Genomic DNA, 25,000 nt, shown 5'->3' on the forward strand with positions numbered 1-25,000 from the left:
CCCTTCAGAGGAAAAGAAAATAAAACAACATTATTGATAGCTGTCTAAGTATCCAGTTCCTTCTCAACACCTCTCTATTCAGCCATGCCAAAAGATTGCTTCACTAAAGAAATGGATAGACTATACAGCTGGAGACATGGTAGAATATTAATACAAACTTAAGTTTATTACATCCATATTAGCTATTCTCAAGAGCTCACTGGGCAAATGAGCATTGTGACGAAGAAAATGCAGCAGAGGTTATACGTATTTTCAAAAACAGAAATGGTTAATAAAAATCGGGTGAATGGAATTGGGTGCGTCAGCATTGAAAGAAGTTTAAAGGGCAGAAGTGGTGAAAAATAAGGATGCCACCCAAGGGACATGTATAACCTTAACTCTGCTCTTATTTTAGCTATAGAGAGCAGTTTTAATGAGGTTAATTGGGAAAACTACTTCTAATGAAGAAGAGTTGATAACTAGTGCACATACACTCAAGATCATGAATATGTCTCAGATAACCTTTAAAAAATAAAGAAATATTTCAGTTTGTCAGGAAATGAACACCCCACAAGGAACAGTGATGGGGAACAGAATCATTAGAGAGAAAAGAAGTTAAAAAGAGACATGGGGAAGTAGCAAGGTAATGAGACCAAGATCTCCAGCATAGACATGACGGGCAACTCCATTTCTATCTTTAAAATTCCATGACCCAGATTTTGCATATCCTGTGTCAGTCTTTGCCATTATTATGCCTCTAAAGCTGTCAGCAACTTCAAAAATTTACTCATGTAGTAAAATGAGGAAATTCAGATGTGATTCTATACTTCACAACAGAATATGCAGTTGAAGACTTTCTAATCTATTTAGTAAGTAAAGGTTATGCATGGAAAACTAATATTTATTGTTTGAGGGAATGCATGCTGAAATAGTACTAAGAAAAATGTTGTACATATTAATTAAGTATCATTATTGATTTATTGGTAGTCTTTACGGCATTCATTTTTAACAGGATATGGTTTGGCATCAAACATGCAAGATTTTTACTTCAGTAATACAAGAAGCAACAAACAACGACGGTTGGACTACAGTAAGCTCCACTGATTAGTTTTGAATGTATAGGTTCTATACGGTGACACTATTGTACATGGATCTCATCTGTCTGTCTCTTGCCACCTCAAATAAGTTTAGAAGGTTCTCAAGTTGCATGCATTTCCAAACTGCAATTATTATGCAAAAGGTTTTAACAACAACAGTCACCTAAATTAAAGACCAATCCAAGAGTCCAACCAACAATATGCCTATCAAAATAACAAAACAGACCCTCAAGTGGTCAAATTTAAAACCAGCTTTTCAATTAGTACAAGAAGTGAACAAGAAGTCAAAGCAGCCATAAATCGTTAAAATGTACCATGCAAAATGCCATGTTCCATTAAATTCAGAGGGTAATTGAGCAGGTTAATCAATGGGAGATGCATTTTTTGTCAGTTGGTTATTATTTTTACTTGCATAATTTTGTGATGGACAGAGATCACAGAATGTTTCTCTAGTCTTAGGACTCAAAAATCAACATCTAGATAAAATGTTCACTTTATCCTTCACCAACAAATCTATTTTAACCAGAAACTCTCTCAGCACCAAGTGTGATCCTTTCTACCTTTGATAGCAACAAACCTTGCAGTACAACCAAGATAGCAAATTAATTCTGAAGTGTACATAATTTTGTATCTTTGGAATGAGTTGAAATGCCATGTCAGACACTTGCAGCCAGGAAAGAGAAATTTATCATCAGTCCAGGTTACATTTGGAAAACAGCCACAATGTTGAAAGGACAACATATCAATCCATTGACTCACATTGTTCTTGAACAGACTTATCAAAAGGAGAACTACAGAAACATTCTACAAATGCAGTAAAACACATGGAAGTGACAGCCAAGAAATGGTTTGTTCAGCCCAACCAGACCATGTTGAATATTTATCTTCCCGTGTCCCCACAATTCCTTCTGTTCTAATTCAATATGATAAAGTGAACTTATCTATTCATCATTCCACAAGTTTCAATAAATGTGGCAAAGGCAGACATTTCTTTTATGATTTTATGATCATGAAAGTGAGTCAGACGTCCAGAGAAAGGGAAGAAAACCAATTGGATATCCAGCAATTCATAAAAATCTACCTTGAATCCAAGACTCAAAAACGGACCATACATTGAACATTCACCATTCAAGATTGTTATTATAGCAAACGACTAAATTTTCTTCAGCCACACATCACTAATCTTGAACTTGGGCAAAACACTAGTAAGCTGCACATTACTTAATGCATTATAGTAGCAGATTGCGTCAATTGTTACTTTGTTGATATAGGCTGAAGATAAATCTACCATTGGAATGTCAAATGATGGCTGTAAATAACCTTCAATGTAATTAGATTTTCACATTGCAGTTATAGTAAAATAATACACAAATACTGTCACAAGAAATTATTGAAATGAACTTAGTTGTAACATATAATGCACAGCATGTTACTTCAATCAATCAATCCATACACATTGAAACATGCAAAATAGGACGGAGATTCAAAAGGGTTACCCTTGCATATTAAATTAATCGCAATATAAATACTGGAAGTTGGACATGATCAAAGGCAAGTCCAGGCATGAAGGAAAATTACTGAAGGGGGAGGACCATATGATATTATGTGGCAAGAAGACGACAATAGGGATGAACAAAGAACGTATATGGAGCTCATTAACATGGAAAGTTTTGTTTTCAGAACACAGTACTGGAGCTAAAAAGGTGCAAAAAGTTAACACAAAAGTTTACATAGAGTCATAGAGATATACAGCATGGAAATATACCCTTCAGTTCAACTCGTCCGTGCCGACCAGACATCCTAAATAAATTTAGTTCCATTTGCCAGCATTTGACCCATTTTCCTCTAAACCCTTCCTAATCATATACCCATTCAGATGCCTTTTAAATGTTGTAATTGTACCAGTCCACACCACTTCCTCTGGAGCTCATTCCATACACCACCCTCTGCGTGAAAAAGTTGCCTCTCAGATCCCTTTTAGACCTTTCCCCTCTCACCTTAAACCTATGCCCTCTAGTTTTGGACTACTCCATTCTGGGGAAAAGACCTTGCCTTTTTACCTTATCCATGCACTCTTTCAAGTTTCACAACATCCTTCCTATAGCAGGGAGACCAAAATCGCACGCAGTCTTCCAATAGTGGCCTAACCAATGTCCTGTACAACCACAACATGACCTCCCAACTCCTATACTCAATGCGCTGTCCAATAAAGGCAAGCATACCAAAAACCTTCTTCACTATTCTATCTACCTGCGACTTCACTTTCAAGGAACTATGAACCTGACTGCAAGGTCTCTTTGTTCAGCCACACTCCCCAGGACCTTACCATTAAGGGTATAAGTCCTGCCCTGATTTGTCTTTCCCAAATGCAGCATCTCTCATTTATCCAAATTAAACTCCATCTGCCATTCCTCAGCCCATTGGCCCATCTGAATGAGATCCCATTATACTCTGGAGGTAACCTTCTTCACTGTCTTCTACTACAACTCCAATTTTAGTGTCATCTGCAAACTTACCAGCCATACCTCGTATGTTCATATCCAAATCATTTGTATAAATGATTAAAAGCAGTGGATCCAGCACTGATCCTTGTGGCACACCGCTGGTCTCAGGCCTCCAGTCTGAAAAGCAACCCTCCACCACCACCCTCTGTCTTCTAACTTCAAGCCAGTTCTGAATCCAAACGGCTAGTTCTCCCTCTATTCTGTGCAATCTAACCTTGCTAACCAGTCTACCATGAGGCATGATCCTGAAGAGCTTATGTTATATATTTATTGAAAATATCATCTCCTAGCCACTCTGTACACAATACATAGGGTCAGAGAGACTTTGGAACAAACTAATTTTCCTCAAGAGCTGGAATTTAAAGAGCAAACTTAATCTGATAAAACACCCCAGAAAATCAGCTCCCGACTCAGTGGCTCAAACTAGGTTGAGCTGTCTTAAACACTGATGCTTTGAAATTAATAAATCTTTTCAAGGATCTGCATGGGAGCTCCCTACAATTTATCAAGTAGTTGGGGAAGTGGACAAATGCTACAAAAAAAAAAGCAGTTTTTTTTTAAAAAGTCACAATGTTAAATTTGAAGACAGGATTACGGGTATCCTGCCTTGAACTTACAGGTTTCTTTTTTCCAGATGAGGGTTGGCAAAATTAATTACTTTCAAGATATCATTTCCACAATTTGTGGATGTTTTTGTATTCAGTAACACAAGGAAATGTGCTCAAAAGGAAAATGGTTTAAGTGGAATAAGTGTGGCAATATAATTCACTCATTTGTTAAATTTCTTCTTAGTATCAATGTCAAGTCGCCAAGGGAAACATATGGCACTTCTGTTATTCAGCATTTACTCCAGTTAAACCCCTCATTGTATATTTCAAGTAAGATACTGTCCCTAAAGTAACTAATGATAAAATTATTCCCACCTAGCCACTGACAATTCAGGCATCCATTTCACATACCCTTGACAAATCACTTACCAGATCCCTGTGCAACACCCAGTTAGCATGCAGGTAGTGAATGCCATCTAGAATCTGATATAATAGGGACTTCACCATCCCTCGAGGTAATTGAACTGGTTTCTTGTTTGCTTTAGAAGCTCTGTGAAATTTGATTATGTGCTGAGAAAAGAAAAAGAAAATATTTATTAAAGAAATGGAAAAAGGAGATTCGAAGACTTGGACTATTTTACTTCTGAAGTGCACTCCGGAGAATAATTCCTTGGGTGTTAGACAAGCATTTTGAAAATCCCTTACCTCAAGACACTGACATGTATTCTTCCCTCAAAATCTGAACACTTCAAAAAGGATTTCCATTTGTATTTACCTAAAATGAAACCCCCATCCAAAAATTTTTCTTGCATTAAACATCCAAAATGCAATAAAAATACTGCTGAAGCAATGTAATACATTTATGCATTAGAAGCTCAACCAAAATTCAACTGACTTACAACGAACATTCAATCAGTTAAAATGTTATTCGACTGAATTCCTTCTGCAGCTAGTCAATGCACAAGGGTTCCTGAAGAGCATAATAACTTATTACTTCCAAGCAAAAGTGGTCCAAGGAATAAGCAATGCTTCATTCTGATTTGTACTTTACAAGCAAAAGAAATGCTGAAAATATAAAATTTTATGAATAACTACTTATTTAGAATATTACATAATTAGCATTACATGCAAATCGACTTTACCAACTATAAAAGATAATTTTACGTAGATAGTTCATCATTAATTTAACCGAACCACTGTCAACTCTTAGTGACAACTGAATAAAATGCTAAATAGAAATTTGTCTGTGCTTCTAAGAGCCTGACTTTAGAGATGAAAAACAAGACAACATAATTGGCATTACTTCTTAATGGATTCCATAGATTAGTTACAACTAACAACGGTTTCTAAGATGAATTTTGAAATAATGTCAGAAATAGATAAGTGGCCAGATAACAAGCTGAAAAAATAAACACTGGAAAGCAAGATTAAAAACTTAAACTTACTTGCTACATTTTTAAGAAATAACAACTTTGACATTGAATAAAAAAGTGCAGACTGCTAAGTACTGCAGCAAAAACTCTATTGCTAGCAGAATTAAGCTGATTCAGCAGAGCAGAGCAGAGGTACAGGTTTTAAAGTGAAATTTGATAAACATACTCTTGCAATCTGCACAACAAAAGAATTTGGCAGACTGAATGAGAAGGGTTGAATAGCCTTTCTTCATTCCTCAAAGCTCAGTCATAGGTCAGCTGCACACACAATTTATTTGACATAAGAAATGCAGTTTGTTTTCTGTAGCATAGCTTTCAGTGTTAATTTCTTTTTAAGTAAATCAAGAGAGGCTGTAAAAACAAAATAAAGTTGACCTCTGATGAAATTCTGTAGACCATCGCTTCTGCTGGTCTTAGCCCAGTTAGTAACATTCATTTTCACGAACATTCTTCTTCGCTACTTGAAGAATGAAATTAATTATAGTATAAAGCAATTAATACACAAGATGTTCATATTGTGGAAAGTAGAGGGTTTTTTGCTCAACTATAACATTGACCAACTAAAGAGATGCATTGTCAAACACTTGAAAATACAATTAAATTAAAAATAAACATTGTACTCTAACTGGCTATTAAATGTTATGTAAATTAGCCCATACAAAATAGGAACAGGAGTAGGCTGTTTGACCCCTCAAGCCTGCTCTGCCATTCAATAGGATCATAATTGACAATGCTCCTCATGTCCACTTTGCTGTGTTTTGCCTGTAACCCTTGATTCTCCAACTGATCAAGAATCCATCTCAGCCTTAAATATACACCATGACTCTACCCTGACAGCTATGTGGCAAGGCATTCCAAAGACTCTCAACCCCTTGAGGGAAGAAATTCCTCCTCATCTCAGTCTTAAATTGGCACCTCTTTATCCTGAGACTATGCCCTCTGGTCCTAGACATCCTATCAGCATTTAGTCTGTCAAGTCCGTTAATAACCCTGTATGTTTCAATGAATTCCCCTCTCATTTTTTTGAAACTTCAATGAGTAGAGTCCCTGCCTACAGGAAGAGTACACAACATAAGAAACAGACACTTCAGTCCAACTCATCCATGCTGGCCAGGTTTCCCAAACTAGCTAGTCCCATTTACCAGTGCTTGACCCATATCCCTCTAAACCTTTCCTATTCATGTATCTGTCCAAATGTCTTTTGAATGCTGTAACTGTACCTGCATCTACTTCCTCTGACAGTTCATTTCACGTACAAACCACCCTCTGTATGGAAGAAGTTGCCCCTTATCCCTTCCGAGTCTTTCTCCTCTCACTTTAAAATAGGACCTCTCATTCTGAACTCCCCTACCTTAGGGAAAAGGTCTTTGCTGTTCATCTTATCTATGCCCTTCATGATTTTATAAACCTCTATCAAGTTACCCCTGAACCCTGTTTAACCCTTGCCCATAAGACATCCTGGGGATCATCCTAGTCAACATTTTTTGATTTGCCCCCAACGAAATAACATGTTTCCCTTAAATAAGGGGACCAAAAAGGTTTGCAGTTGTTGCAGGAATCTCACCGACGCCTTGTACAGTTACCATAAGACTTCCCTACTCTTCTATTCCAACCCGCTTAAAACACTGGCCATCACTCCATTACGTTTCTTGATTGCACCTGCTGCAATCTGCGTGCTAGCTTTCAGTGTCTCATGCACAAGTATTCTATAAGTCACTTTGTGTTGCAGCTTTCTGCAGTTTTTCTCTATTTAAATAGCATGGGTCTACTGTTTTCCCTTCCAAAATGTACAGTTTCACATTTTCCCACACTGTACTCCATTTGCCAATTGTTTGCCCACTTATTTAACTGATCAGTATCTCTCTCGCAACTTGCCTTTTCACTTATTGTTGTATCTGCAAATTTGGCGACATTCACTTCCTTCCTCCATTTAATTAACATGAATGAGTTGTGGCCCCAGCATGGATCCCTGTGGAACCCCACTAATTGCAGGTTGCTAACCTGTAAAAGGAATCCATAACCCCACTTGCTGTTTCCTATCCATGCCAATGTGCTACCTCCAACACCATGGGCTCTTCTCTTATAACAAACTTTTGTGCAGTACCTTATCAAACACATCTGTAAGTCCAAATACAACACATCTACTATATCCACTCAAAGAACTCTCTGCTGAATAAAAAGAGTGGGATAACATTTTCTGGGGACGTATTCCCTGCAAAACAATGAAAGTTATTGCAACTTGTCATAATCTTTCACTTGTTCAATTTTACTAGGCAAGTGGAATTAGGAAACAGTAAAATGAAACTTGCCTCTTACCAACCAGCTAGGCAAGTCTGAAGAAGACAATAATTTGTATTTCCTTTTCATTAGGTTCCAACAATTCCATACCAAATTCTGCACAAAATTGTGTGGAAGGAACTTGGCAAAAAAATTAGATACTCACTTTGTAGCTATTCAATCACTTAGAATATGTGAGCTATGATTAGTCAATTTGACATTAATACGGTACCAAATAGATCAACTGCACAATCTTTTGAAATAGATGAAGTTCAAACATTCAGGCTAGCTTAGAGGCATAAGCAGTAAAATTAAGCAATGTTGTACTAAATACTTAGCAGTCCCAGAAAGGTAGATCTTACCCAGAGATCATGTTCGGCATAATCAAACAATAGCCACACTTTCCTGTCTGCATGTGACAGAAATACTTTCTGGAGAGCAATAACATTTGGGTGTTTCAACTCCCGCAGCAACTGTGGAAGAAAATATACCGTATTAAGGTTACGACAACTGAAATGTACTCGTCTGTTGTCTGAGAGTTAATACGTCTTTCAATTCATGTTTATTCTTAAAATCTTGAGATTTTTAAATGTAATTACTAACTTAATTTACACTCCAGGCCCAAAATTTTATAGTGACCAATACATTTTTCTTGCACTTAAAATTATTTTGGCATTAAAAAAAAGTTTAAGAGATGAAGGTTTTAAGTGGACAATGGACAAACTTGTACTGGCTGTTTACAAAGAATCAAAAGAACTATTGCTCAATTGCACAATTTCTTTAAAAGGAATTCTCCATATCAAACTGAATTCATCAACCTGTGCCTGTTTCTTTTTTTTTTAAAAACTTCTTTTTAGCTATTTAACCAGTACACTTTCAGAATATGACAAGATTTCTAAAATATTACATTTCATTCATGGAAGGTGGGTTTTGCTGGCTAAGCCAGCACTCATTGTTCATCCCTAGTCACCCTCGAGAAGCATGTGCTGAGTTGCCTTCTTGAGCCGCTGCAGGCCATTTGGTACAGTTACATCCACAATGCTGTGAGGGGGGAAACTCCAGGATTTTAATCCAGTGATGGAATGGAAATATAATTCCAAGTCAGGGTAGGGTATGGTGTGGAGGGCAATTTTGATATGTGCCTTATAGATAGTGGACTATTCGGGTAGTTACTCACTGCAAGATTCCTAGCCTCGGACCAGCTATTGTAATCACAATATTTATATGGTTAGCCTAGATCAGTTTGTCAATGGAACACATTACTGTCACTGCAGCACTGGTGGGTGAATGGAAGTATATTGATATGGGAGCCAAACAAGCAGGCTACTTTGTGCTGGATGGTATTAAGCTTTGAGTGCTGTTTCAGTTCCACTCATCCAAGCAAGCAGTGAGTATTCTATCACACTCCTGACACGTGCCTAGCACATGGTGGACAGATCTTGGGAAGTCAAGAGAGTAGTTACTCACTGCCTGATCCCTAGCCACTGAACCAGTCTTGTAATCACAATATTTATAATGGTTAGTCCAGTTCAGTTTCTTGTCAATGGGATATTTATAGCTGGGGATTTAGTGATAATGCCCTTGAATGCCCAAGGACAATGGTTGGATTATCTCTTGTTGGAGATGTTCATAGCTTGCCACTTGTGAAGTGCAGCGTTACCTGCCACTGATCAGCCCAAGCTTGGATATTGTCCAGATCTTGCTGCACTTGGAATAGACTACTTCAATATCTGAGTTGAACACAGTGATATCAGCCGCAAATAACCCCACTTCTGATCTTAGGATGGAGGGACTGTCGGTGATGAAGCAGCTAAAAACGTCTGGAAGTAATACAATACTCTGAGGAACACCGATTCAACTTTATTTTGATTTAGCCCTTTCCCAACCTCCCTACTTCTCCCTCACTTTTAATGGTTTGCATTGCACTTAAAGCATATAAATATCTTAATTGGCTGCATAGGTGATTTACTGGTGGCGGTTAACAACTATAAACAACAAAAAAGTCACGGTGATTTGGCAAAAAAAAAAATAAAAAAATACCCTGATGAACACTTGCAGAGCTGGGATTATTGACTTCCAACAATGCCAACCACCTTCCCTTGCGCTGAGTGTGACTCCAACCAGCAGGCTTCTACCCCACCTCCACCACTCCGGTTCCCATTGACTTTAGGTTTCCTAGGGCTCCTTGATACCATAGTCAGTCTACCGTGGACTTGATGTCAAGGGAAGGGACTTGAGGGACAATGTTTTCATACGGAGGGTAGTCTGTGGAATGAACTGCCAGAGGAAATGGTACAGTTACATCATTTAAAAGACATTTGGATAGGTACGTGAATGGGAAATGTTTACAGGGACATGAGCCAAATGCAGGCAAGTGGGACTAATTGAGTTTGGGAAACTTAGTTGGCATGAACGATCGGTTTCCAGCTGTATAACTCTATGACTCTATGGCAGTCAATCTCCCCTCCCCTCTGGAACTCAGAGGGCCACTCAGCTCATGGTGACTGCACCAGTTATCCAAACTAGCATTTCACATAATGCCATTCTTCTGCTTTACACTTGTAACCTTCTGCGTTGCTCCTTTTCAAATAGCAGTTGAATTGGGTTTGAATACATTAATTGAACCAGTCTTGACTATACAATCAGGAAGTGAATTCCAGCCTCTAACTGCTCACTGCATGAAAAACCTCTCTCTTATGGATTTTGTTCCTTTTGCTGATCAAGTGATAAGTTCTCCCCATCTATTCTATCCAGACCCAACATGATTGTCAACTCTCCTCTCTGCTGGCTCTTCTGCAAGAAAAGAAATCCCAACTTCTCCACCTATCTTCATATCCAAAGCTGCTCATTCCTGAAGCCATTCTCATAAATGTCCTTGCACCTTCTCTGATGGCATCACACCCTTCCTAAACTGTAGTGTCTAGACAAGAGCAATATTCCAGCTGAGGACAAACAGGTGTCTTAGCCAAGTACAACCCCCTTGCAGCTGTACCCTATGCCTCAGTTAGTCTAGAATATGACATGTTTTATTATTAACTACACACTCCACTTATCCTTCCACCATTAATGATTTATGCATACATACACACAGACTCCTCTGCTCCTGCACCTCTTTTAAAATTGTGCCCTTTATCTTTTCTCGCCTATGAAAATGAATCACTTCACATTTCTCTATTTTGTACATGATCTGCTACTTGTTCACCCATTCCACCAACTTGCCGATATCCTTTTCAAGTTCAACACTATCTTCCTTAGACTTTACAATACTTACAAGTTTTGTCTCATCTGCAAATACAAGTCTCCACCAATTCACAGCTTGAAGGACAGTATTACATGTTCCTAAAACCAATGCGGATTCAGAAAAATTCTAACCTCAAATTCATTCTTTTTAGCTATTTAATCAGTACACTTTCAGAATATGACAGCATTTCTAAAATATTACATTTCATTCATGGAAGGTGGGTTTTGCTGGCTAAGCCTAGTTACCCATGAGAAGCAAGTGCTGAGTTGCCTTCTTGAACTGCTGCAGGCTATTTGGTGTAGTTACATCTACAATGCTGTTAGGGGGAAGCTCCAGAATTTTAGCCCAATGATGCCCCTTCAATGATTGACAAGGTCAGAAATAACACGACACCAGGTTATAGTCCAACAGGTTTATTTGAAAACAAAAGCTTTCGGAGCTTCAGTCCATCTTCAGGTGAGTGAGAGAGGTAGTATCAGACACAGAATTTATAAGTAAAAGATCAAAGGTTCACACCATTGATAAAGAAGTACTAAACAAACCCAAGATGCTGTTAAATCTTTAACCAGTTCTAAGGTTTTAATTGATTAACATGCATACGTAAATGGTGTGAACCGTTGGTGTCGTGTGATTTCTGACCACATCCTTCAACTGGACGAGACTGAAGTTCTCAGCCGAGGACTCATTTTCTGCCCCACCAGTCTCGCAGCAGACACAGAGGAATTCATCAGACGAATGCAACTCTGGGAATTCTTCCAAGATGTCAGCAGTGAGTCCAATGACACAACCAACGAACCAGATCAGTCAGAGAGATCCATGGTGGAGCGGGCAAAGGAGGAGTCGAATTGGACCTCTCTGGAGGGCTATTGCCCAGGGCTTGACAGGTATGCTCAAGCCATCAGAGAACGTGTGAATGCCAGATTTATCAGCTGCACAAGCTTGTGCGAAACTCCACCCAGGCACAATACAACTCCATCCATGCTCCGAGACCAATCGCAACATTGTCAAACTAGCAGACAAAGGAGGAGCCACTGTCATACAGAATAGAATGGACTACTGAAAGGAAGTGTACCAACAACTGAACAACTAGGAACACTACAGTCAACTACCTGCCGAACAGGCCAAAGAACACACCCATCAACTCAAAGAGCGATCAAGACTTTTGATCCAGACCTTGAGTGTACCCTACGCACTCTCATCCCACATAATTCCCATGTAGGGGACTTCTACGGCCTTCCAAAGATGCACATAGCCAACACACTTGAACGATCTTGAGTGAGAACCTCTCTGGCTATGTCGAAGGCATCTTAAAACCCATTGTACAGGGAACCTCCAGCTTCTGTTGCGACACTACAGACTTCTTGCAGAAACTCAGCACCCACAGATCAGTCGAACCAGGAACACTCCTCGTCACAATGGATGTTTCAGCACTCTACACCAACATGCCCCACGACAGCGGCATTGCCGCAACAGCCTCAGTACTCAATACCAACTGCCAATTTCCAGGCGCCATCCTACAGCTCAGCTGCTTCATCCTCAACCACAACGTTTTCACCTTTGACAACCAGATCTTCATCCAAACACATGGAACCGACACGGGGACCAGATTTGCTCCCCATTATGCCAACATTTTCACGCAAAGGTTAGAACAAGACTTCTTTGCTACATAGAACCTCCAACCAATGTTATACACCAGATACATTGATGACATTTTTCTCTTTTGGGCTCAAAGCGAGGGATCACTGAAACAACTACATAGTGATATCAATAAGTTTCATCCCACAATCAGACTTACCATGGATTACTCTTTAGAATCAGTCTCATTCTTAGACACACACATCTGCATCAAGGATGGGCACCTCTGCACCTCACTCTACCACAAGCGCATGGATAACTTCACGATGCTGCACTTCTCCAGCTTCCATCCGAAACATATTAAAACAACCATCCCCGATAGACAATCCCTACGCATACACAAAATCTGTTCAGATGAGGAGGAACGAGACAGACACCTGACGGTATTGAAGGACACCCTCACAGGAACAGAAAATGATGCTCAACTTATCAATGGTCAGTTCCAACAGGCCACAACAAAAAACCATAATAAGCTCCTCAAAAGACAGACACAGGACACGTCCGATAGAGTTCCCTTTGTCATCCAGTGCTTCCTGGGAGCAGAGAAACTACGCCATGTTCTTCACAACTTTTAACACATTATCGATGATAACGAGCACCTTGGCAAGATCTTCCCCACACCTCCAATGGTCTATTTAAGGTTTGGCGGTTGTTTGTTTGCAGCAAACTGCCCAGCCTTCAGGACAACATCAACCAAAACACTATACAACCCGGTCATGGTAATCTCTGCAAGACAGGTCAGATCTTTGACATGGACACTACCATCACACGTGGGAACACCACACACTACATGCACGGCAGATACTCATGTGACTCGGCCAACGTTGTCTACCTCACACGCTGCAGGCAAGGATGCCCCGGGGCATGGTACATTGGCGAGATCATGCAGACGCTACAACAATGGCTGAATGGACATCGCGCAACAGTCACCAGACAGAGGTGTTCCCTCCCAGCGGGGAACACTTCAGCGGTCAAAGACATTCAGCCTTGGGTCTTTGGGTAAACGTCCTCCAAGGCGGACTTCAGGATACACAACAATGCAAAGTCGCCGAGCAGAGGCTGATAGCCATGTTTATCCATGAGGACAACCTCAACCAGGACCTTGGGTTCATGTCGCACTACAGGTGACCCCACCACACTATACACTCTCTCTCTCACTCACACACACACACACACCCCTCTCTACCCTCCCCTCGCTCTCTCTCTCTCTCATGCATACCCTCTCTCTCACACACACACAAATCTATGTGGTGAATTTATATTTGCAGATACACTCTATTTTGTTCAAAAAGCACAAATTTATAGACTGTCAGTATGGTGTTTTAGAAATTCCTACTTTAGAAATAAAACCAGTCTGACTCCAAACCAAAACACAAACAGATTCTAAACAAGGTCTCACACCTAACAACATTGTCTAAAATGTCACCACTTCTTTACATGAATAAAACCTCTCAGAACCATGATGTGAAAGGAATTTGGGATTTACATATACATATCAAATCAATTAAAACCTTCTAACTGATTAAAGACTTAACAGCATCTTAGGTTTGTTGAGTACATCCTCATTGGTGTGAGCCTTTGATCTTTTACTTATAAATTCTGTGTCTGATACTACCTCTCTCACTAACACCTGAAGGAGGACAGACTCCAAAAGCTTGTGTTTTCAAATAAATCTGTTGGACTATAACGTGGTGTCATGTGATTTCTGACTTGGTCCACCCCAGTCCAACACCGGCACCTCCACGTAATGATTTACAAACCAGAGGAAGTGGTTACTATTCAATCTCTAAATATCAGTGAAAAGATCCAGGGAATGTAGCCACTTTTCTTTCACTCATTAATACTTTGGCTATTTGCAAACAAACCCGATAGACTGATTCTTATTTTTTTTTGGCAGAGTTAATTCTGTCGAGTTGCATGGAGGATGTCACCCTGCAAGGCATAAAGTGTCTTCCGAGCAGCTTACCAGACGTGCCTCAGTAACTACCTACGCCACCCCTATCATGCCCCTCTCATTGGATTCTAACCTCATTTCACCTCCAGCCCAGGGTGGACTGGCATTTCTGGTGTTGTGCTATCTTTAAAAGGCATGGTGCACTTGGATAACCATTGCTATTCTGCAGTTGCCCTGCACGGTTCTTTATATTTACCTGGAACATGGAACAGAGAGGAACATTGGCACTTTGTTTTGCAGTAGGGTCCAGAAGGTCATGCTTGGCAGAATGTCCTATTCTCCCAGGATCAGGAGAGGATGCCTAGACACCAGAGTGGTCAGAGGTTGTCACCCAGAACAAGTAAGATTTGAACAGCTGTGGTATTTCCCATTAGAACTCAGGTTGAGTCTATGTGGCATAATTGTTTGAAATCGAAAGTACACAATACAGATAAAATCAGACATGTCAGGAACTGTGAAATTTAAAATGAGTTGACACACATATATACAAATAAATCTAAGTTGTTTTGATTAAACGGCAGAAGAAGCTTATTTACAAAGAATCATGAAGCTGTGGAGTTTACTTTCAAAGCTAAAAGAAAAGGCAGAAGCTCAAAATTCAGGCATAGGTATTCATGCAGAAGCAGATACAGTCATAATCATACAACCTGGCCTATGACCTGTCAATTAAGGCAAAACATCAAAACAGGCTGGATGGAATAAACGACCTGATTCCACACAATGATCTCAACGTATCCCATATGGTATGGGGAGTGCTGTCCAAGTACTAACCATAAATTGACAACAGAGCACAAGTTAGAAATTTGGAAAATTCTCTATCGGTAAGTTCAGTACATGATGGTTAAAAACTTAAAGTAATGGATTATTCTCAAGAAATGGGTGGTGGGTGCAGCCACAATCATCTTGATTTTCTGCAGTTTTCTCCCTTTTCGTTACTGAAAAGGTAGTTGGATGGATTTTGTTAAATCTGTGTATTGGGTACTCCTCTGCCAATATTGCAGGATCCCAAAGCACAATCAAAACAACAGTATTTTGTAAATCTTTAAATTGCTAAATTAGGCAAAACGCATTTATATTAATGATTTAGACTTTGGAATCAATACCATCAAATGAAGAGCAATAATCAATACTGAGAAATATTTTCACAAGTAGAGAAGACAACATTACTAAACTTACAGCATGGATATGTAATTGGCAAATGAATTTGAACACAAACAATTGTGAAAAATTACATTTTGGTCAGCAACTATGGTCACATAGAGGTGACATTATTAACCTTGACATCTGGGAACGATTCCAATGCAAACATCTGAAATATACCAACCTACTCACCATGATTGCATCATCTCCATGAACTCATCAAGACTCATCTGACAGCACCTTCCAAACCTATGACTTCTACCATCGAGAAGGTCAATTCCAGTAGATACATGGGAACACCACGACCTGCAAATTCTCCTCCAAGCCACACATCATCCTAATTTGCAATTATATAGCCACTCCTTCACAGTCACTGGGCCAAAACCTTCTAAGTCCGTTCATGACTGCACTGTGGCCACACTTACAAATCATGGATGCAACAATTGCGAGAAATAGCTCACCACATCATCAGGATACTTTGGGAAGGGAAACTAATGCTGACATAGCTAGCAACTGCACTCACCCCTCAAATATAAAAAGTAAATTTGTGCCAAGTTCAGCGGCTAGAAATATTATTCCTGAGTCAACGCCCTTGAGTAAATAATTCTCTCCATGGTATGATGATCTATGTCACAACACATCTGAATAATCAAGACATATATGGCTGGATTTGTGGGGAGAGGATACTCAGGACTGTCAGAGAAGGCAGATTCCCTTTCTCAGGCTACCCAATTCACATCATTGTCACCACCACAATTAAAAGGCCACTACCCTCTTCCAATCTATCCCTCCTGCACCTCATACCTGTCCCCTTTCATGCTTCTTTTGCCAGAGGTAGCTTCATTCCCTCACCTGTAATTGAGATCGGAAGAGAGACCTAATCTGGATCTGAGTCATGCACGTTACCTTGACATCATGTGTACAACTTATACATAATATTTTCTCATGAAATCAAACTTGGATTTTATAGAACGAACATATTTTTCCAAGTAGAAAAAAAAATTGGGGAGAGCTATGTGTGGCACACAACCTGGCAACTAAAAGAAATTCTGACATGATCTGCATTCCATGCCTTTGTTGGATTTTCAGCCACGTCCCCTTTCCTCACAGCGCCAAGGACCTAGGTTCAATTCCAGCCTCGGGCGACTGTCTGTGTGGAGTTTGCACATTCTCTGCGCGCGTTTCCTCCAGGTGCACCGGTTTCCTCCCACATTCCAAAGAAGTGCAAGTTGGGTGGATTGACCATCTAAATTGCCCATGCTGTCCAGCGATATGCAGACTAAGTGGACTAGGTTGGAAATATAGGGTTACAGGGATAGGATAGAAGCGTGGATCTGGGTAATCCGTTTTTCAGAGCAATGGTGTGGACTCAATGGGCCTGCTTCCACACTGTAGGGATTTTATGATTCTCTAATGATTTAAAGAAGGCTAAAAAAGTAAAAGGAGAGAGTGCAAGAATAATTCACTACAAGAATACTAGAACTGTGAAATTAGAGAATGAGAGGTCACAGTTTTAGGACAAGGAGTAGCAAAATTAAAAACAGCGATGAGGAGAAACTACTTTCCTGAAATTTGCAAATCTGTGAAATTTACTAACCAAGAGGGGGTGAAAGCCACAATAGAGTAAATTTGAGGAAGAGATAGACAATTTTTAAATTAGTAACAGGTTGAAGGTTTAGAGAGGCTGGGCAGAAAAGTGGAGTTAAGGCCAAGATGAGTTATGGTCGTACCAAAAGATGGAGTAAATTCAAGGGGCTGAATTGCCTTGTCCAATCCAAGTTCTTATGTTATATCCACCAGGAAAGAATAAATTGTCTTTTGGAAAAGCAAGCAAGTTATTTGAAATTGAAGGTTTTGAACCAGATGCTTCCACATTGCAAAAGGCAAAACTAGAAGCCGCTAGGAAAAAAAATAGAAAATTCAAAATAAACTTCACTTCCAAGAGATTAGAGAAAATTTGAAACATATTGCCATAGTGAACAATTGAGGCAAATCACGTAAATACAGTTAAGGGGAAGCCTGTAGGAGGGTAAAGGATATCAAGCGTTCTGGTGATGGGGAAGGTTCCAGAATGTTTGAGTGAGATATAAACTAAGTTGGGCCAAAAAACCAGTTTCTGTGTTGGCATGTTCTGTAATATTTCAATCACTCCAAAATTCGGCAAATGTTTGGAAGGATTATGTTATATCCAAAGTTTGAATCACCATTCAGAACTTGATTGCACGGCTCTGGTGTCAGAATAACAGACTATTATTGTTTCAGCAAGCTTTGTAACAGAGAAGCTAAGTGGCACTACATAATGCATGCTTGGATGCACAATCCCAAGTCAAGAGTAACATGGACTTGCAGTATTTGGAAAACTGGATATAAAAGATGAAGAATGCAGCAAATGCTAGAAAATCAAAAAGCAGAAACAGAACGGAAATATGGATTCATGGAAGGAAAAAAGTAGGGTTAATTTTTTCAGCACAGATTAACAAAGATTCTGCAATCAAATACTGATTTGTTTTTGTGTATTTCCAACATTTGCTTTTTTTTAATGTATTAACAAGTGCATGGATTTCATGTTTATCCAGATCAACTGTAGAGTAACCTCTATTTTGAGCCAGACTTGTTTGCCCATTTCTCCTTTGAATAAACTTCACCACTTTTACATAGGGTGTGGGCATTGCTGGCAAGATTGGCATGTCAGCCTAATTGTCTTGAAATGTATGGCTTGCTTGGTGCACTCAGAGGACAATGAGGAGTCAAGCACATTTCTGTGGATCAGGAGTCAGATGTAGGCCAGACCAGTTAAGGATGGCAGATTTCCTTTACAAAAGAACATTAGTGAGCAATCAACAGTGCTTACTAGTACTTTTTCTTAATTTCAGATTATATTGAATTCAAATTTCATTACCTGCCATATTGGGATTTGAACCCACGTCCTCAGAGTATTAACCTGGGACACTCAATTACCAATTTAGTGACAATTATGCCAGCCCCTCTTCTTCTCATGAACTGTATAAATGAAATATATATTATTTGGCAATAACTGAGACACCATAGTCTTTGCAACGCAAAGCATGCAAGACAGATGGAAATCTGAAAGTTTCAAAGCCCCTCAACACGAACTAGTCTTGTAATAACCTATTACAGAGGTGAGGAATACATATTAAGCCACCATAACAGAAAAAACAACAATTACGAAGTACTTCTCCAATCTGGTTATTTTCACATTCATAAATCTAATGAGTTTCTTACATAGCAGATGAAAACAAACATCCTTAACATTTCCTGTAAATATAAAAAAAAGTGATGGAATAAGGTATATATTTACATTTGCACGTGCCATTTGTAAGTAGCCATATAGTATATGAAAACAATAATACAAGCTTCACTGAAAATCTGCCCTTTACGACATCAAAAATGCACAATGATAATGGTTTATAACCATAAGTCTGCTTTTTTTTCTAGAATCCATTTGCAAGATAAATGCCAGAATGATCAATTATCTTTTATATAAAAAGTTGTAGAAGTAGCACAGTGCAGCAAATGTGAAAAGGTAATGAAACACAGTTGTTTGATGACAGCATTCTGATAAGTAGTATTTACATTTAGTCTGATACATGTAGCTTTGACAGGTATTGTTTATGCAAACTATATGTATGTTGCCCTTCCACAGAAATAATTCACTTTTTGACGAAAGAATTTTTTTTATTTTCTCATAGGATATGGGCATTGCTGGCTTGGCCAGTATTTTTATTGCTCATTCCTAGCTGGGAATGTGGATTCCACAATGTCACATAATGCTCTAGCTGTGGCCTAACCAAGGTTTTATACAGTTCCAGTATCACCACCCTGCTCTTAAATGCTATGTCTCAGTCAATAAAGGCAAGTATCCCCATATGCCTTCTTAACCACTTTATCTACTTGTCCCACTACCTTAAGGGACTGACTTACATGCACACCAAGGTCCATCTGATCTTTGGTGCTAGCCAGGGTCGGACCATTCATTATGTACTCCATCCCTACATTTCTGTAATTTGTTTCCAATTCAAACCTTTCAGTTAGTGGAAAACCAATCAGCTTCAATTGCAAACAACTCCTCAATCTCGGATTGTCTGCATACCGAAGAAACCCATGGCCACAAAAAAAAAACAGTTCACAATCAAATTCCTTGCTGTGAAGTTCTGCAGCAAGCCTGGTAAATCCTGTTTTTAAAAGATAGTTCTTTCCCATGGCAGAGATAACACCGACCCAAAACATCAACTTTCCTACTCCTCTGATGCTGCTTGGCCTGCTGAATTCCTCCAGCTCCACACAGTGTTATCTCAGACTCCGGCATCGGCAGTTCTTACTAGTTCTCATGGCAGTCCAGTTTTAAAGGCAAAAATAAGAAGACACAGTTCTTGCAGAAGTTGCATCAGTACATTGGTGTACTTGTACTACAACAATCCTTCCCTCACTTTATCCCATAATCAAACATGCACTTGATAGGTTAAATGGCCTCTTTCTGTGCTGTTATGATCAAGTGATAAAGGAAGAATCGCTAATCAAAGCTATTTTAGAGAAAGGTTATAAAATAATTACTTTTCAGAAAATGGGCTATTGAGGTAAAGTAACTTCCTGATTCCACAGATGTTATACAAGTTGCATATCCATTTTTCTTTTTCTCCACTTCCCTCACATGCATCCAAATTATTTACAAAGATTAATGCTTCTTCCAAGAATCTCTGTCCTTTGGTGGTGTCTGTTTAAATAAACAGCACAATTTTTAAACAAACTGCAGTCTTTTTTGTCATTATGGCAATGAGATAAATCAATATCCATCTAACACAATAAAAAGTACACAAGACCTCAATGTAAGTTCTCAGCAGAAGAACTCACAGTTAACAAAGAAGAAATTTGCAATCAGCACATTTAGATGTCATCCTTATGGGGATGGGCAATTACTTGTTTGGATTCAGAATTTTTTTTGGCAATACACAATGTTGTGCCTAGTCCACATTTCAAATTGACTAATTGTTTGATTTCCAATAGCCAACAGGAGCTTTATTAAATTTGTCACAAATTGTTTACTCTCAAGAAAAAGTAACATTTTCTTTTTGTTCCAGTTTTCCATTTGAAACAAAAACAATAGTATTTACTTACTGCTATTTCTCTGCAAGCAGACATAGAAATTCCAGTACCCTCTATTTGTTTTAAAGCGTAGTCTTTGTCATCTTTCCTACACAAAACAAATATAAAAATAAAAACAATTTATTGCAGAACAGGGCTTATAGTGCACAAAGACTCTGACAAAAATAAATAATTGTGTGTACTCATTAAATGTTTGTTTCATATTTTTAGAAAGCTACCATGTTTCTTTTTGAAAGTAACTACATAAAATTTAAGTTAACTTTTGAACCACACTTACAGCTGTTAATTTCTGAATTCGAGTTTCACGCCTAACCATTAAGATGAGCGAAGCATATTGCAAATGGCAAACTCTTCCATTGACATAGCAAACAGCATTTAGCCGACATCATTCATTAAACTACAGGAAATTGTGCAGGATGGAACCCCAGAAACAAAACTTCATCAAATTCCATTTCTCGATCACTTGTGTGTTCGTATCCTGACCAAACATTTTCATAGAATCACAGAATCTCAACAGCATGGAAAGAGGCTGTTCTGCCCATTGAGTCTGCACTGACCCTCCAAAGAGCATCCTAGACCCACACCTTATCCCTATAACTCACATTTCCCCCATGGCTAATCCACCTAACCCATACATCCCCAGACACGACGGGACAATTTAGCATGGCCAATCCACCTAACCTGCATATCTTTGGAATGTCGGTGGAAACCCATGCAGACACAGGGAGAATGCACAAACTCCACACAGTCACCCAAGGCTGGAATCGAAACTGTGCCCCTGGCACTGTGAGGCAGCAGTGCTAACCACACTGCCACTATGCTGTTCTTCAGTCATCACAATGAGGCATACAAAAAAAAATTCCACTTACATCTGAAAATCAGGAAGTGAAGGGACAGAGAAACTACAGTTATTCCTCCATACCTGTGAGGGTTTCATTTCCGAGAACTCCCATGAATGATGAAATTCACGAGTACAGAGCTTGTTTAAAAAGGTTAAAAATTGGTAAAAAAATTGTGGATATGGAAGCTTTGTCCATGGATGTTTAATTTTGTCGTTACTTTATTTTAGTGCAGAAGAGAAGCAATATCAACCAAACTCTGATGCCGTTAAGGATGACAAGTCCCCAGATCCAGATGGGCTTCGTGCTAGGTTCTTAGAAGAGGTGGATAATGTGGCATTGGTGTTAATTTTACAAAATTCTCTAAATTCTGGAAAAATTTTGTCAGAAGATTGTGAAGGGTTAGCAAGGTTTTGTGAAAAGGAAATCATGTTGAACTAGTTTATGAGGACTTCTTTAAAGGAGTAACATGTACAGTGTATAAAGGGGAGCCTGTATGCCTATTATACTGGATTTCATGAAGGCATTTGATAAGATGCCACATAAAAGTTTATTACAGAAAATAAAGTTCACGATGTCGAGGAGTAACATATTAGCAGAGATAAAAGACTGACTGGCTATCAAAAAACAAAGCATGCATAAATAGGTCTCTAATTGGCAGAATGTGACAGGTGGAATCCCATGGGGGTCTGTGCTGAGACCTCAACATTTTACAATTTACTTCAATGACTTAGATTAGGGGAACAAAGGCTTGGTCACTAAATTCACAGACAACAAAAATAGTTGTAGACAAAAGGAGTTTACAAATGAACATCAGGTATTACAAAAAGGGCAAAAATCTAGTAAATGATGAGTTTAATGTGGGAAAATATGAAGTTCATTTTGGCAGGATGAATGTAAAAGCAGATTTTGCATGCTCTGCTCGTAACTGTATGAGTTTCCACTTGGTGCTCCAGTTTCCTCCCACAGTCCAAAACATGGAAGTTAGGTGCTAATTTCCGTACTGCTTCCTTAAATTGTTGCAGGGAACAGTGTTTTCTTAAATTTTAATTCCAGAGTATATTTCCTTTACTTACAAGCGCACAACACACCCAAAAACCTTACAGAATAACCATACTGCTATTAACCAGTCAAATCTGTTTAGTGCTGATACAAAAAAAGCAGATCTTGGTCCCACAATTTCCTCCTCCATTTGTGCTAAAAATGGCATAATATGAACAGGAATGGCAAGATTTGATTACACAGAAGAGGCATAGATATTTGGATCCATGCACTGTTTACTACTAATGTAGTAAATGGAATTCTCAGTTGACAATCTCCATGCAGTATTCCACTAATTCTATCCTGAACCGTACCACAAAGTACTCAACAGTAGTTGTATCAAATTGAACATTAATAATTAAATTGAAATTTGATGCGAATAAAGCAGGAAGGTTAAACTTACACTAAGTAAAGCTTGAATATTTTTCATGTTACAATTACAACTGTTCAAATGTGCAAGTGAGTTATCTCAGTGTACATTTACAACATTTTAGCAAAATAACTTCAACACCATTCTACTTCTTCATTCCTTCCCCACCCTATTTACTGCATTTCTTAGTTTCCACAAAATTACAAAAAAATTAAAAATTAATAAAGAGAATATTATCTGTGCCCAACTAAAGCAATGTGTAAAACAAGGATGAATAATCCTCTCCCAAATTCTTTTTGTAATCTGTATAATTAGTCGGCTACAATTACAGTACGTTAAAAAAAAAAAAATTTGAACCAAGTAACAAAGAGGAGGAATAAGGTCAAACTCATGGTTCTATGATTGCAGCAAAAGCGCTAGTGTTAGCCAGCTAGAAACTATGGCCATGCATATTATAAAATATTTGCTGAAAGCTTAAAATAGTTCCTATAGAAAACCAATGAGCAGAATCCAGAGCAATTATTCAAACGTTTGATAATAAAGCCAATATATAATTTTCAAAATATATATGACAGGATTAGCCCCACAAGGCTGAAGAATTGCAAATGTGACACCATTCTTTACAAAAAGGACAAAGGATAACTCAGGAAACTACAGACCTGTCAGCATGACATCAATAGTGGGAGAACTGATGGAGGTCATAACACTGGATAAGGTAAATATATATTTCGAGTCAACATAGCTTTGTCAACAGCAGGTCATGTCTGACAAATTTAATTGAGTTATTTGATGAGGTGACACAGGCAGTGGATGAGGGTGGTTCTGTGGATGTTGTATATTTGGGCTTTCAGGAAGTATCTGATACAGTGTCACATAGCAGGCTGGTTAGCAAATTAGAAATGTCTGGGATCGATGGGTCCTTGGCAACATTGATTAGAAGTTAGCTAAAAGATAAGAAACAGAGAGAAGGTATAGACGGATATTTCTAATGTTGGTGAGAGTCGAAAGTGGTGTTCCCCAGAGATCGGTGTTGGGACCCTTGCTTTTTCTCACTTACATAAACAATTTGGAGATGGGTGTTAAGGGCAAAATCTCTAAATTTGCAGATGATACTAAATTAGACAGAATAATGAATTGTAAGGATGATGCTGAGTGGCCTTCAGAGAGACAATGACAAGCTGGATAAACGGGCAGACGCCTGGAAGATGGATTTCAAATGCAGAGAAATGTGAGGTAATGCATTTTGGTAGAAGAAACACGAGAGACAATGCAGACTCAAATGGTACAACTTTGAGGGCAGTACAGGAGCAGAGGGACCTCAGGGCTCACATACATGATTTTCTGAAGGTGGCCAAGCAAGTTGATACAATTAAGATGGTTCAGAAGATCATTCAGTTTATAAATTTATGAAACTTTATTGCTTTATTTTTCTACTTAGTGCTAAGAAGGACTGTACGGTTTAACTTTTACCTTTGTTTCTTTATTTTTCTACTTTATACCTAAGATTTTTTTACCTCGTTACCTTTGTACTTAAGATGGCACCAGGAACAGCAACATTGTATACTTGTCACTCTAACCAAGTACAGAAGTACATGAGTACATGCGACAATAAAATCTAATTTTAATTCTAATAAATAGATGCATTGAGTATAAATGCAAGGAAGTGATGCTACACCGTTACAAATCATTGGTCTGACCACATTTGGAGTAGTGTATTCAGTTTTGAGCACCCTATTTAAGGATGGATGTCAAAGCCTTAGAGAGAATTCAAAGGTGATTTACTAGAATGATACCAGGAAAGACATATTTAGATACCTGGAA

At 38.8% G+C, this 25,000-nt stretch overlaps 2 protein-coding genes across 5 annotated transcripts in view; one reads left to right on the forward strand and one right to left on the reverse strand.

Annotated features, from left to right (window-relative positions):
• Window positions 1-21,012, reverse strand: part of cdk8 (cyclin-dependent kinase 8) — an 80,970-nt gene extending 59,958 nt beyond the window's left edge. For 2 of the 4 annotated variants that reach the window (XM_048597585.1, XM_048597584.1), the window contains exons 1-3: window positions 20,942-21,012; window positions 8,201-8,311; window positions 4,558-4,698 (exon numbers count right to left, since the gene is read on the reverse strand). In XM_048597585.1, the coding sequence (XP_048453542.1) occupies window positions 4,558-4,698; window positions 8,201-8,311; window positions 20,942-20,965 (276 nt within the window). In that variant the 5' untranslated portion in view covers window positions 20,966-21,012. Of the gene's footprint in view, window positions 1-4,557; window positions 4,699-8,200; window positions 8,312-20,941 lie in introns of those variants that run through there. The other 2 variants (XM_048597586.1, XM_048597587.1) reach the window with 2 other exon arrangements.
• Window positions 1-25,000, forward strand: part of atp8a2 (ATPase phospholipid transporting 8A2) — a 701,479-nt gene that overhangs the window by 140,273 nt on the left and 536,206 nt on the right. The window lies entirely within an intron of this gene.

Source organism: Rhincodon typus, chromosome 6 (genome assembly GCF_021869965.1).
Source record: "Rhincodon typus isolate 14 chromosome 6, sRhiTyp1.1, whole genome shotgun sequence".
Classification (NCBI taxonomy): domain Eukaryota; kingdom Metazoa; phylum Chordata; class Chondrichthyes; order Orectolobiformes; family Rhincodontidae; genus Rhincodon; species Rhincodon typus.